This window comes from Amblyomma maculatum, chromosome 9 (genome assembly GCF_055883805.1).
Source record: "Amblyomma maculatum isolate TAMU_Amacu chromosome 9, ASM5588380v1, whole genome shotgun sequence".
Taxonomy (NCBI): Eukaryota; Metazoa; Arthropoda; class Arachnida; order Ixodida; family Ixodidae; genus Amblyomma; species Amblyomma maculatum.
In genome coordinates, this window is record NC_139352.1 from 66,206,592 (window position 1) to 66,221,616 (window position 15,025).

Here is a 15,025-nt window from a genome sequence, read left to right on the forward strand (position 1 = left end):
AAGAAATTACCGCCATTTCGGTTCCCAAGGCAATCAGTCCAGGTTTCTTTTTTTGTCGTCGCAGCTTCTGCGACGCACCACATGCCGTCGCCACTGCATACGGCCGCATCATGCTCCGTGCCGTCGGCGATACAATTGTGACCTTATCTGGTCGCCCGCGCTCGCTCGTGCTGACGGAAGTTTCACCTCCTAAATGGTTTCTTGCTCCGTGATCGAAACGCAGTGGCGCACGCCATCGACATGCAAGCGAAAACTCTCACGATTTCTGCCGTGGCGACACAGAAACCTTGTTTTGAGCTGCCGCGGTGGCTCGAGCGGCGAGAAGGATGCAGTTCCAACAAGTTGGAAATTTTTCGTGTGTCGCTTGTCGCTGAGATCGCTCAATCGCTTGCATGTGAGCGAGCTGGCCTTTAACACTTTTTTTTTTTTTTTTTCAAATTCTCGGATGCAAAAGTGAAGGGTGGGTTCATTATGCGAGTGGGTTGATTACGCGACAAATATGGTACCGTTTTTTCACATCGTAAGTGCCATCACAAGCCGATTTCTGTATATTGAATTTATCGATATATCGAACTATTTCGCAAGCCTCTTCGAGTTCGATATACTTGGGTTCGACAACCAAACTACAAGTACAAACAAAAATCCGAAGTACAACCATGCTTGCAGCTGTCCCTTAAACTAAACTAACTAAACTAAACTAAACTAGTTTTTGCCATGATGGTAGAGGTTAAAGAGACATCTCCATTTCTCGGTGGAGCAGCTCAGACATCATTCCACCGTAAAGCGCTAGCAAATAAAATACATTATAAATAAAGCAAGTAGGGGTGTGCAAATATTGAAATTTTTGAATGCAAGTCAAATATATATATATATGGTAAAAAAATGCCTTCAAATATTGAATCAAATATTGAATATCTAATCAGTTAATAAAATGAAAAAGTTTAAAACAAGAAGCATGGTTGGCCCTGTTAGTTCGAAATTCACATGGTATTTGCAAATAAAATTAAATTACATTTGCACAGGAGTGTATATCTCTACTGAAAGAACCAGAATAAATTTTATACAGTATTCCTTATACCAGCTAACCAGTACCAGGTACCAGTTATACCAGGTAAGGTTCTTTATGTACAAAAGTACGCAAAGAACCTGCATGAAACTGGGTGGATCTGTCAGATTGCTGAATAATAAAATGAATTCCTGTTATTTTGCCTACAAGGGACCAGAAAAACACCTGAAGTAACCGAAAGCTCAAATCATCAAATGGGCCTGAGAGAGCCACCAAACCTGTTACTGTTGACAAACAGAACCCGCGGAACGAACGGGACCCACGGACCCACCATAGTAATTTTATCTGATGAACACCTGAATGATACACCTGTATAACGCACGTCTGCGTACGAGACGAAATAGAAGAACAACTCTTTTTCCCAGTTTGGCCAAGCGCTCCACTTCGCGGTCACTGTCACAAAGGCTCTCTTCCCAAAACCAAACTACTGCGTTTCTGCCCTTGCATCGAGGCAGACGCGATAAACACAAGACAAACGTCTGAGCCCCAAACCCAAGAAGCCCCGTTTATTGTCCGCAACCCGTTTATATAACCTGCCGGGTGACGACGACGTCACCCGTCAGCACGAACGCCACTCTCGACTTGAAACATGGGCGTCGATGTGTTGCAGAGTGCATTCAGCGGGGCGCGCTGGTTACACTCGATGCAACTTCAAACAAAACATTCCCAAAGGGTAACATATCGCTCTTCACAAAACGGCCCCATCAAGTTTTGAGGATGCTTCACTGCACAGTGCATGCGCTCGCGACAAAGCATGCAGCGCAGGAGAAACTGCGGTGACCTCAAAACATTTCGATGCATTCGGTACTTTCAAATATTCCGAAATTTCGAAAACGAATTTAATAACAAAACCTATTCCATTTGTATATAACATTTCGAACATTTGCACACCACTAAAGGCGAGTGCTGTCAATAGTACATGCACCTGCTCAACATCAACGTCCAAGAACTAGTTTTCCGTTTCAACAAACTGTGGAAGCACATTTAGTACACTTGCCTTGTCCCTGAATGAGCGCATGCGGTCCGCGATGCAGAAGTAGCGAAGCCCAAAGTTGAACTCTGACACCTCTGCTGGCACGTCATAGTGGACGAGAACGGCGGCATCGCGAACACCAACCAAGAGCAGCATGCTATCTTGGGCCACAAGAACGGGCAACTTGTTACCGGGACGTGCAGATGTCCACTCGCTCGACGCTTCTGCGAGTTCGAAGTAGGTCGCACTTACCTCCAGTTAAGCCAGAAATGTTTGCGTGAAGAAAATTACTCATTCAAACAGTTATATCTGTTGACGCATCTAAATGCTGCCTCACGCAGTCATTCTGGCAAATATTTGCTTCTTTTGCCGTAATGAATTAACAATTTTCTGCAGTTATTTCAGTTTGTTGCTTGTGCTGTTCCTTACAGGATCCGCAGTATCAATTAAGGGGTGGTCTTTCGCTCCATCATTGAGATAAAATGTTGCCACTGGTAAATTTCTTCAAAAGATAAACTACACATCAATGCATGCCATCAAAAATGATGCAAAATTAAAGAATGTTTAGGCAATTATCATTGTCTATAGGCTATATATGCAGTGCCTGGCCCAATCAGGCCTTGTTTCTTGCCGGTCCATGACATAGGGAGAAGAAAAAAAAATACGGACAAAATAAACAATGGCAGCACTCATGCTCTAGGTAGGGGTGTGCAAATATAGAAATTTTCTAATAGGAAAAGAATACGGATATGGGGGGATAAATGCCATCTAATTTCGAACTGAATTTTGAATATCTGGTCAGTGAAAACAAACAAGACATCTAAAAATAACAAACATTGTTTGTCTCATTTATTTCAAAATTCCCATAGCATTTTGAAAAAAAAAAAAAACTGCAAAGAAGATATACCTTACTAAAGAATCCAGTATAACTTTTATACAGGTTTCCATACACTGGTTTACTATACAAGACTTGCATGAAATTGGGTGGATCTGTCACATCGCTATTTAATACAGTAAACACTTATTAACTTGGCCTTCAAGCGAGCAGAAAAATTATCTAAATTTTCTTCTTCACTAAATGACCCTGTCACATTTTGAGGATGCTCCATTGCACAGCCCACTGTGGTCAAGCGTCGCGGTGAAGCACGTAGTGCGGGAAAACTGCGGTAAATTTGAAAATTTTTTGGCCTATTTAGTGTATTTAGTAAATTTCGAATATTAGCTTTTCGACTGTCTATACGATTTAAATAACAACCATGTTTGATCCGTATTAAAGAAATTTAGAATATTCACCCACCCCATGTTTTAGGGCCTGTTTAAGCCTAAATGTCATGCCCTACATGAATACAAGTATGTTGAGTTTTTCCACAAACCCTTTTCTAATGCAAATTTGCTTATGACAAAAAGACACCGAACCAATTTTGTCATATTGACTTTTATGCTGCACAAAATTATTATTCACGTGCTTCACAAGTTACAATATAAAGCCAAAATGTGTAAGGGTGAGTGGCAAGACGCAGCAAATGAATTTTATGCTTCAATGAACAGGTGTGCCATTGGCATTGAAAAGCAGACTTTCAAAAATTGACAACAAAGGGCATTTGTAAATTTACCCCGGATTGCAGCCATTGTCAGCTCATCGTGAACCAGGAGGGAATGTACGTTGGATGACGAGAGCAACTGGTGTGCCGCAATGGCTGCCTCTCTTTTGGTCGCGGTCACCACCACTTTTCGGCTGCGGTGCTCTTCCAAGAGTGCTGTTAATAAACAAGTAAAGAAGCTGATTATTAATCCATCTAGCAGCTGCAAACACCATTCTGAAAGTTTGAACATACTATATCCTCAAACAGCCTTGGGCTTCACTACATATGGTTCGTATGGCACACATTCTCCAACATGTACCGACAGCTGTCGGGGTTACGTGAAAACAAAATTTGAGAACTCCTGCTCTAATGCTTTCAGACATAAAGCATCCATTGCGCAGCAAACAATACCATATGAGAAGAGCCAGTAATAGGGATGCACGCAATGACAGCACTGTCTGATACTGTGAAGCACAAGTCCTTTTAACAGCACAAAAATTTCGTACTGTATTTTGAAAAGTGCCTCTGCCCCCTCGAGCGCATCATCCCAATGCCTTAACTTTGCGTAAGACTCGACACCAAAGAAACTTGATCAAAGAAACCGTGTTACTGTGCGAGAGATGCTCCTTTCTAGCCCCCAGGTGTAGCCACCTTGCAAGCAGAAGTAGCAGTAGAAGTAGTAGCAGTAGTAGCAATAGAAGCAGTAGAAGTAGCAGTAGAAGCAATAGAAGCAGTAGAAGTAGCAGTAGTAGCAATAGAAGCAGTAGAAGCAGTAGTAGTAGCAATAGAAGCAGAAGAAGTAGCAGTAGTAGGAGTAGAAGCACTTGCACGCAGTATTAGTAGTAGAAGTAGTGGTAGTAGAAGTAGTAGGAGTAGAAGTAGTAGAAATAGAAGCAGTAGAAGTAGTTGTAGTAGCAATAGAAGCAGTAGATGTAGCAGTAGTAGGAGTAGAAGCACTTGCAAGCAGTATTAGTAGTGGAAGTAGTGGTAGTAAAAGTGGTAGTAAAAGTAGTAGGAGTAGAAGTAGTAGAAGTAGAAGCATCTGCGACCCCTACTATTCTCAGCTGCTCCAGCTGGAATTACATGCACAGCTATATCTGGCTACAGAAGAGCTTCTCCATTCTCAAGCAGAAGGCAATATGCTTACCAAGCAGAGCTTCACTGCGTGAATTCGGGTCGACGTAACGGACAACCGTTGGCACCTGCGCGTAAACGGCGGCCTCCAGGAACGACGAGAACATGACCAAAGGGCATGGAAGCGCTTTAGGCATGTGTAGGAGAAGGCCCAGGCTGCTAGTCCATGCATTTGAGCAGACCAAGATTTGTGAGAACTGGAGGGTTGGCAAGCGCTTTTCGCGGCCCTCCACAAATTCGTCCACCACTGCCAAGACCTGCAACAACCACCCAAAAACAAACACACAAACCAATGCACAATGATCACGGTGCACAAAGATAGTTTGTAGTCAAACCTCGCTATAACGAACACCGACATAACAAATTATCAAATAAAACGAAATAAAATCAAAGTTTGGTTGGTGTATGCTTCATTTCCATGGGAGGTCTTTTGTATAATGAAACAAAAAATTCAAAATTTCACACCAGGTCGGTTATAATGAAGCCATTTTTCTGTTCATTCAAACAGCAAAAAATGCATAAAGGAGCCAGAAAAAAGATCAAGAAACGCAATTTTTAAACCGATTGAATAGCCCACTGCAGAAGTGTGTTTAAGTCACCCACGCGTTCGTGTGCCATGTCGTCTAGCGGCGACAACAAAAAAAACTACCGCCAACGGCTTAAGGCCTCTGAAGTCACACCCACACGCTCATTTATCTCGGAGGTCATGAACGGCCATGGCCAGACTCGAGCGGTGCCACCAAAGTGTGTTTAAATTATTGCCCGCACATTCGCTTGCCGCGTTATCTAGTGGCAGCGACAAAAACTAGCGCCAACGGCCCATGGCCTCCGAGATCACACCGCCGCGTACGGTGATATCAGAGGTCATGAATGGCCATGAGCGGCAGCAGCTGGGCCGCTCGAGTCCAGCCATGCAATGTGACTGGCATGTCATCACCATTGCCCTGCCATGCCGTGAGCCACTGGCATGCCTGTGCCACTCAGATTGACCCATGCGCACGTGCTGCACTCCCAGAGTCCATTGGCTCCGTCGCACAAATTGTGTGCAGAAGAAACATCCGTTTCTGAGTATTCATTTTTGCTCTCCAACACGGAACAAAAGGTGAGATTTCACCTTTCTACCAAGCATTTAATTAAAAGAATTGTGCATTTTCACACCTTTGTGTTGTCCATATTAGTGCACATTTTTTTTCGTTTTATTAGAAGACTTATCTTCAGAAATTTAGGTGCTCACTTTTAAAATGAATATTGGATATAACGAACAAATTTTTGCGCCCGTGTCCCACTTCATTATAACACAGGTGTAATGCTCCTGATTTGTCTGTACGGGTCCGAAATTAAATACGTGATACCGCTTTGAAATTTTGATGTTTTCGGAAAAAATCCTCTTCAATCCCCTTCATAATTTCAGACAGAAGATGAAGTGCGTTACGTTAGACATCATCTCTGATTTCGGAAGAATTAAATGGTTTTACTGCAGCTTAATTTTAGCATTTCGGTAGAGGTTTCTCATTCGGGCTGGCATCCAGAAATGGTCCCACATGCATCAAACTTGATCATTTAAAAAATAACCAATGACTGCCATTGACATATTTTTACTGAAGCGTGTCCCCCATTAAGACAGGGTGCCCACCAAAACTAAAAAGCTTTACACTAATTGATGTCCACACATCAAGCTTCAAAGGGAGATCCAAGGACGCTAGTAAGTGAACGTTCAAATATTCAAGCAGGGAGATGAACAATCCAAGCATAATAGTTGATTTGCAAAACGTTACCTTGCTTTTATTCGTGGAAGGAGCAGCTCGTTTTAAGTAAGTGAGCCAATGTAACTTTCCTAATAAAGCACATAACCTAAAAGCCAAAGTAGATAAAGTAGTGCAATACTTTTTTTACCAATGTGTTCGGGGTGGAAAAACCGGTAAAACCGGGTTTCACCTGAAAACGAACAACCCTAATGATGTTCGTCTGTATTTGACAACCCAAGTGAGAACAAAGTTCTTTTTTTCCCCAGTTTTGTTTTATCAGACAAAGCGTTGCGCTCTTTCAGGAATGTTGGAAAAAAACTGCTACAAAGTCGTAAAGGCATTTCCTACCCTTTTCGCAGTGCGACGCAGTGTGCCTCTTCACAAAGCTGCCCTGCTGCCTTATGCAGATGCTTCCCACAAAGTCTACACTGTGAAGTATAGAAGTGAAGCGTGTAGTGCTGTGAACTCAGTATGACCGGCATATGCGTAGGCGTCAGAACTGCCTGACACCACCCCAAAATAGAAATAAAAACAGTGCCAAGTCAAGTAGCGTCAGGAACTGTAAGACCAGCCAATGCATGTGCCCGATTGCACCCGTGGGATGGTGTGAAGTTTAAGAAAGCGAAACTGAACCTTTGCAACTGAGCTTTATCTAAAAATATGAGGAATTTCCAATCCAATCATCCTCGTGCCCGCCATACCGCACCCCTGTTGAATGTAATTCAGGTTTGGGGAGGTCTGTTTCAGTAACTGATGGCTACGCAGGTCGTACCTAGACGTGATCCCCCGTCTGAAATAACTAGTGCGAACACGTACATCTGAATTACAGAGAGCCCAAAGCCATAGACATACATGGGTGTCTGCTGAACAGCGCTGCTAGTTTGATTGCTAACTTAAAGAGGGTCAAGTTAACGAGATCTTACAGCGCTAAAAGCTGCTCTATCAATTACTACCCCATTTTAAGCAAGCCCACGACACTAATTTGTGTTTGTACACATTAAGCTGAAGTTTTCAACCATGTTGGGGTGCACTTTGGCCCAACAGGGCACCTTCTTTGCTTACTCCAATCAGATGACCACTGCTAGTTTCTCTAAGCAGCCACAGCAATTTATGGTCGATATACTGCCGAGACAAGTCGTACCTCTGCCTGGTACTTGTCCAACAGGCGGTCACCATCGTCCAGAACCAGATGGCAGCACCTATTTAGGTTTAGGATGAGCCGCTTGTACTTGTTCAGGTAGCGAAGAAAACTGTGCGGAGTAGCCACCAGGATGTCGACGCCATTCACGAGCGGTACCTAAGCACAGAGCAAAAATATCACAGCCAATTCACATTGATACTTCTGTGAAGTGACCCTATTCTGACAATATCTCCATGAATATGCTCCAACTGTTTTCACAAGTAGCACCAGTTGTAACTGAACAAACCCGTATATGAAACCCCTACATGTCAATTAATACGATCTCAAAGTACTACAAATTAAACAGCGTTCTGCAAATGTCCTTCAAGCAGAGATGTGTGAATATTAAAAATCTTGAAAGCAAATAGAATATTTTTGTTATTTGATTTGCATTCATACTCGGAAGACTGATATTTAGCACTTCCAAACATTCGAAAATTTATGAATACCGTTAAACCTCATTTTGGGAAAGTTGAGGGGAGCCATGAACTATTTCGTTAAACTGGGTACTTCGTTAAATTGTGAGAAATTTTTCTGTCATTTGATTTGAAAAATTCGATTATGCAGTGTAGCGGCAACCAGAAAGCTATTGCAGCACTAATTTTGGCAAAGTGTTACTGCTCTGAAAATGAAATTGCCAACTAGCAGTGGCTGCTACTGTATAATTTAAATTGTTTTTAAGGATCAGATATTCAATATTCGAAGGCATTTTTCTCCCATATTCATGTTCAATTCATAATAGAAAATTTCAATATTCACACACCTCTACTTTCAATGAACGTGGAGAGAAAGAATTCAGTGATTGTTATTCTGCTTTCCCCTCCCTTGCATGTCCTGTCCCGCCGGAGAGGACACACAACTGATGTACTGACTACTTAGAGGATGCAAAGATGGACTTCAAGCTAACCCGTTCTGGAATGCTGCATGTTAGAAGCCACCTTTTCTGAATGTTTATGCACGATTCAACCCCTCCCCTGTCCCACAATTCTGCCATTAGCCACGCAGTTTTGATAGTCACCTCTTTTCCAGATTCCGAGCCTGCAGCATAGAGGGCACAACACGTGGGACCTTTTGTTTCGTCAGCCAGCAACTTGACCTGCTCGTAGATACGCTGAGCTCCCTTCCAGGTGGACGTCAGTACCGTAACCAAGGGCTGTGGCGCACGCAACGCAAAATCGTTCTTCAGCACATGCACAGCACTCGTAAAAGAGCACTGCAATATCAGGCACAGACGCTAAGCTGGACACCCGAGTAAATTGCTGGGGCACTGCAAATAAGACGCTATGCACACAGGACCAAAGCACTTGACGGGTGGTGCGTGGTACGGTACAACGTGATAAGCCATGATATCCGATAAATTTGTAAATTTGCTAGATGTCAACTGCGACAATTTCTTACACACCAGCCGAGGAGATAAACCTTGTGTGAGCTAGCACCAAAGCACTTGACGGGTGGTGCGTGGTACGGTACAACGTGATAAGCCATGATGTCCGATAAATTTGCAAATTTGCTAGATGTCAACTGCGACAATTTCTTACACACTAGCCGAGGAGATAAACCTTGTGTGAGCTAGCACCTTCTCACTGGCACTTTACTATGCAAGGAAGAAGCACGAAAGAGAAAAGAAGAAACTCTCTCTCCTGCCTTCTGGTGAAGTGAAGGAGCCAGTTTCGTTTCCCACCTGCAAAGTGCACTGCTGTGCTTTGGAAGCCTCTTCCCAAGCAACTACCAAGCTTAGCCATTACAATCCTATAACAGCAATATTTTTCCAAATAATATTTTTGGCCTCAGAAGGGCATACTGTGCTCTGAATGCAAACTAAAGATGAGTGTGTGGCTGCTCTAGCTTGTGTGTGAATAAGCCGCTTTGAGGAACCTTGTCTTATTGACGTATTCTCCAGTCGTAGTCTGGGGCAAAACTGTTTATTGCAGCGGGAGCGTACAAGCAGGGAAGACAGTCATGGCATAGAGCGAGAGAGAGCGAAGAGAGAGTTCAGTGTCCTTGTGTAGCTTCGTACATGCTAGGATCGAAGAGCCGCGTAAATGTGGGGATCAAGTGTAGAGCAAAATATGACGCTCAGACCAGTCAAAGTGCTATAAGGGAAGCAGCGCTTGGAGCCGCAGTACCACAATGCACAACAGCCTTGTGAGTCAAACCACCCTCACAGAGCTTTAGCACTGGTTCAGAAACTTGCTGTACTTACTCCGACACCCTCGCGCAGCATCTGGTACATCGAATCTGACAGCACTTGCGATATCAGCGGGATGAGGTAGGCGAGCGTCTTTCCAGAGTGTGGTGGAGCCACGGCCACCACATTTCGGTTACCCGACACGGGTGACCAGGCCACCGACTGAATGCACGAGGGAGCACGGAACCCCAGGGAATGTAGGCGCTGGAGGAAAAAAAAAAAAAGAGTGATGGGCGACCAGGGTTATCAAGAAAAGATACCACACAAAGCATAACCTAGAGGCCTCATATTGCAACATGAAACAACTGCTGGTACATCTTATCAGTGATAGTAAATGAATGTACACAGTAATATACAAACATTAATAAGGTGATGGCATCACAAGCTTGAACCTAGAAGTACACAACCATTCAGGTCCCGTGTGCCGTCAGGTACTTACGCCACTGAGAAAGTCATCAAAGCACGCTTCATCCAGGCTCGTTGTTGCCAACACTGGTGGTCTAATGCCGTGGCAGAGGGCCCGCAGTTTTGAAGTGTGGGTTGGCAGAGATGGCAGCCTGCAGGAATCCTGCACACAAACAACAGTAAAATACAAAAAAAAATGTAGTTAGCCAGAATTGCAGCCTGGGCTTGTTGGTTATGCATTTTGAAGTAACAGTGCAAAACGTGGACGGGAGCACAAGATTAGAAGACGACACGAGCGCCGACTTTCACCGTTTATTTTGAAAAAACAGCCAACTTCTTATACCCTTATGCCACGCATATCACGTACAGGCGACTTGCACATCTCAGCACAGTCCTAATCAAAAAAATACACAAGCCACATAAACTTCTCTCGCGCACAGCGCGGTACACTCACTTCTGAACATTCACGGAAAATATTGCACATTTGCAGCTCAATTTCTTTTTGTGTTAGCAGAAGGGATGATTTGCTTACGCTTTTTTAATTAGGACTGTGCTGAGATGTGCAAGTCATCTGTACGTAATATGTGTGGCATAAGCGTATAAGAAGTTGCCTGTTTTTTCAAAATAAACGTTGTGGAAAGTCAGCGCTCGTTGTGTCGTCTTCTAATCTTGTGCTCTCATCCACATTTAGCGCTGTTACTTCAAGAAGGAAAAAAAGAAGGGCCACAGTTTACAAGCCCGGTTTAAAGGAGGTAGTATACTGATATAATTACAGGGACTTTCAAATAAATGGCCTATTCCTTCCTGGTTGTTCTTATATAGTTAGATGCACTGGCAAATAAGGCAGTGTCTCTATACTGAGTACGTAGAGAATTTGCTCTCAGAGTAATGTACTTTTGTAACGTGAAAACTTGAAAAATATTCACAGCAATGCAGTAAACTTAAACAGTATTCAACTCATAAAAAATGTTCCCTTCATAAATGTCCCTCAGTGTTGCTAAACTTATGAAAATATCTGTCAGCGGTCTGCACAGAATTTTATGTGTGATTACGGCAACACTGAAACAGCAATTTTAACTTCACCAACAATAAATGAACTATACAATATTATGCATATGTCTTTCATATTCAGAAATTCCTCGCAATGGCAGAGATTCACAGAACACCCACAACAAATGCAAGTATATCTGGTTTGGTTTCTGGGTTTTAACGTACCAAAGCGACTCAGGCTATGAGAAACGCCGTAGTGGAAGACTCAGGAAATTTCGACCACCTGGGGTTCTTTAACATGCTCTGACAACGCACAGTATGGGCGCCTTGCTTTTCATCTCCATCGAAAAGCAGCCACGAAGGCTGGGATTTCATCCTGCATCCTTGGCCATGGTAGTCGAGCGCCCTAACCACTGACCCACCCCTGCGGGGTTCAAGTATATCTGCCTGTGCCGATATCTTCACTGACCCATAATGACATCCCCCGATGATTAACATTTTTTGCAAGATGTGAAGTTGATGTCTACAATCGAACCCAGATATATCAAACTCGCAGGGGATATTGAAATAGTTCGATACATTGTACAAAAATTGGCTTGAGACGCCGCTTGTGATCGTGAAAAATGATATATTTGTCGCGTAATCAACCCACTCCCATAATGAACCCACCCTTCTTTGCCTATGAGAAACTGAAAAAAAAAAAAATAGAAGCGTTAAGGCCAGTTCACTTGCAAGCGATTAAGCTAACTCAGTGATGAGCGGCACCAACAGAGCCAAAAATTTCCAATTTGTTGGAACTGCGTCACTCTCGCCACTCGCCATTCAAAACAGGCTTTTGTGTCGCCGCAGCATATTTTTTTTCATGCATGCGAAACAGCCTTTAGTCGCTGCCGCATCCTTCCGTTTCAACCGTCTATCCACAGCTCATTTATTGGCAGCACCAAGATGCCGCGCTGCGTTAACGTCATCTTTGGCTATACATTTGATCGTTCCTGCAGCGACGGGGAGCCAACTTGACAAAGTGCCTGTGATAGCTTAATTGCACAAGCCTGGTTCGATTTATCAAGCCTTGTTTGGGGCAGGCAAAGTCCACTGCCACAAAATCATCGGAAAGCGTAACACCTGCAAATGCCATTTGCAACGAACAATGCTAAAAGCCAGTGTCATGATCACAGCTGACCGCGTGCTTTCATTGATTCATAGATGCAAGGATGGATGACTCTCGCAAAAAAAAGAAAAGAATCTGCCGCTTCTCAACGTCCGCAGCAGCCACAGCTAACGCTACACCGCACACTCCGCACGACAAGGATAGACAACTCGCAAAAAGGAAAACAAATTTGCCACTTCTTAATGTCCGCAGCCGCCATAGCTTACACTAAGCCGCACGTTCAACACCACAACAGAAGACGCGCGTCGCACGTCACCCACCGCGCACAGAGGGGTTCAAACACACACTGGAGAAAGCGTCCGACATTGTCTGCCCCGGGCCAAGCTGGCTTGTCAGCGCATGCATAGTGCGCATGCTACTGCGAACGAAGAGCAAGAAAGAAAGAGGAAGGAGAGAGAAAAAGCTTGATGAAAGAATGGGCGAACCTTGCACTTCGCTCTATCGCGTGTCTCCCCTCTCCCGAACACCATGGTTGCATTGGCTGCGTCTGCTCCGTACCGGCCGCTGCAAAACCGGTTCCCTTTCATTCCTTCATAAACATGGTTAGCAAACATCCCATGCTGGCGCGCCGCAAGCTGTCACCACAGATGCGTGCGCCCTTGGGGAAAGGGTGCAGTGCTGCTCTAGATCAGACATGTCTATACCCCTAGCACGCCGGGAACTATCCTGGCGCGAAGCCGTCCATTGGCTCAAAATACAAACAGGAACTTTCCCAAACCCATGGCTATATAGCAAACTTTTCCCAAATCTTATTGCATCTACATGCAAACACTGCTCACAACCGGCCACATTCATTTCCATGATGTGGACATATACACAACACAATGCAGACAATTCAGCTACAGTGAATGCGTAGAGTCCTTCCTGCATACCATAGCGCCAGCTCATTTTGCACACATTGGAGGCCGCAAAGTCCCAAGGGATCTCTGCTGACCTCTTCTAAACAGTGCAACCAGTCTTTCGGCTGGTTCTCATATTTTAGGGAGTAAATAAAAAGTTTACCATCATCATCGACCTGTTATCTCTTACTCCTTCTGTGTGTGGCTTGAAGACGTCATGCAGCAAATGGCCGAGGGTGATGTGATAGTCTTTGGGGAAGGCGCACCTTCCAGTGCATGGTACACAGTTCGATTATCGAGCGACTAGTGAAATTGGAGTTCGATATACGACGCAGCTTTCCTATATTTTTACATGGGATTTTCCAGGGAATATTCCGTGTTTTCGACATAGCCAAAATTTGAATTATCCCGGTACAATATATCCGGGTTCGACTGTATTATAAATGAATATCGAAGACAGGATTGGTTCCCAATGTCTGAAACATTTTATAACTGAATGTGAGCACAAAACATATTTTGAAATAGGTAAGCACAAAAAAAATGTATCATAGAGCCGTGTGCAACAGAACAAATACTATGATTAGAATGATCAGCTATAGGATGAACGATTAAATCCCTCGAGCGATCGGTAAGGCATTTCTGAATGTCCAAATGTTTGGTGGCTCACCTATATATAACCAACCTATGAAAGGCCTAGGCTTTAATGCCCAGCACTAAGACAACTAGCTTTTTTAAAGGCCAACTCCAGGGGTTTTCTCAAATACCGTATACAAGCGTGTAATGGCCGCACCCCGAACTTTAAAAAGAAAATTGGGAAAAAAAACTTTAAAAAAATTTCCCGAGTAAAAGCCGCACCATGAGTTTCAGGAAGTTGGGCAGTGCCGTCTACTGTGCGGTGCAAGAAATACGGAACATTTTGTGGTTACTGCCGCCAGGTGGGGCTCAAAAATCAAGTGAAAGCCAAAATGAAGCGTAAGGTTAGAAGTAGAATTGCCAACAAGAATTAAGAACAAAATATTTGAGGAAAAAAAAAGTCGAGCATGGGGGCAGCGGCCACCACCTCTGTTACAAAGGGGGCACTCCTAGCCGCAGTGATGCCCGCCCATTAAAAAGGGTGAGGCCAGCAAATCCAATCCAAGTCTGTTCGCTCCTCCGTTTTACAGCCATTTCCTCGATCACTCGAAGCATATCACGTGCGATCTCGCAATCGGAACGCATCGCTGCCCTGATTTGTTCTGAGCTCGTGAGCTGAAGGAGGAGGACGACGACGAGGAGTGATGTTTTGGACACGGGACGAGCCTGAAATCCCGATGAACTCGAGCAAAGTAGAGTTCTGGGCTAGTTGGTTCTGGGACATGATTACTGGGAGGCTTAGCGCGGAACAGACAAGGACAAGAGGCTTACAAGAGACAAGAGACAAGGCTTAGCGCTCGTCCTGTGTGCCTCTCTTGTCCTTGTCTGTTCCGCGCTAAGCCTCCCAGAAATCCCAATGAGTTTAGCGGAGGAGGACGAGGAGTTTTTTGACAATAATAAAGGCAGGTACCACCGCAAATAATTTTTTTCGCTGTCTTTTTTCTCATGTAATCGCCACACCCCCTGATTTTCACCCCAATCTCGGAAAAAAAAGTGCGGCCATTACACGCGTGTATACGTATCTTATTTGTCCTGAAGTAACATTCCTTTCAGCCCACTTTCTCCGGTACAAACAAAAAATTCAAAATATTGAGTAAAGTGTTCTAAAAGTGTCAGAAACA

At 44.0% G+C, this 15,025-nt stretch overlaps 1 protein-coding gene across 1 annotated transcript in view; it reads right to left on the reverse strand.

Moving 5' to 3' along the window:
* Window positions 1-15,025, reverse strand: part of LOC146179268 (uncharacterized) — a 77,486-nt gene that overhangs the window by 38,853 nt on the left and 23,608 nt on the right. Inside the window, exons 12-18 of the mRNA XM_084578939.1 lie at window positions 10,309-10,437; window positions 9,885-10,073; window positions 8,700-8,834; window positions 7,643-7,798; window positions 4,770-5,013; window positions 3,653-3,796; window positions 2,064-2,263 (exon numbers count right to left, since the gene is read on the reverse strand). Of these exons, the coding sequence (XP_084435065.1) occupies window positions 2,064-2,263; window positions 3,653-3,796; window positions 4,770-5,013; window positions 7,643-7,798; window positions 8,700-8,834; window positions 9,885-10,073; window positions 10,309-10,437 (1,197 nt within the window). The remainder of the gene's footprint in view (window positions 1-2,063; window positions 2,264-3,652; window positions 3,797-4,769; window positions 5,014-7,642; window positions 7,799-8,699; window positions 8,835-9,884; window positions 10,074-10,308; window positions 10,438-15,025) is intronic.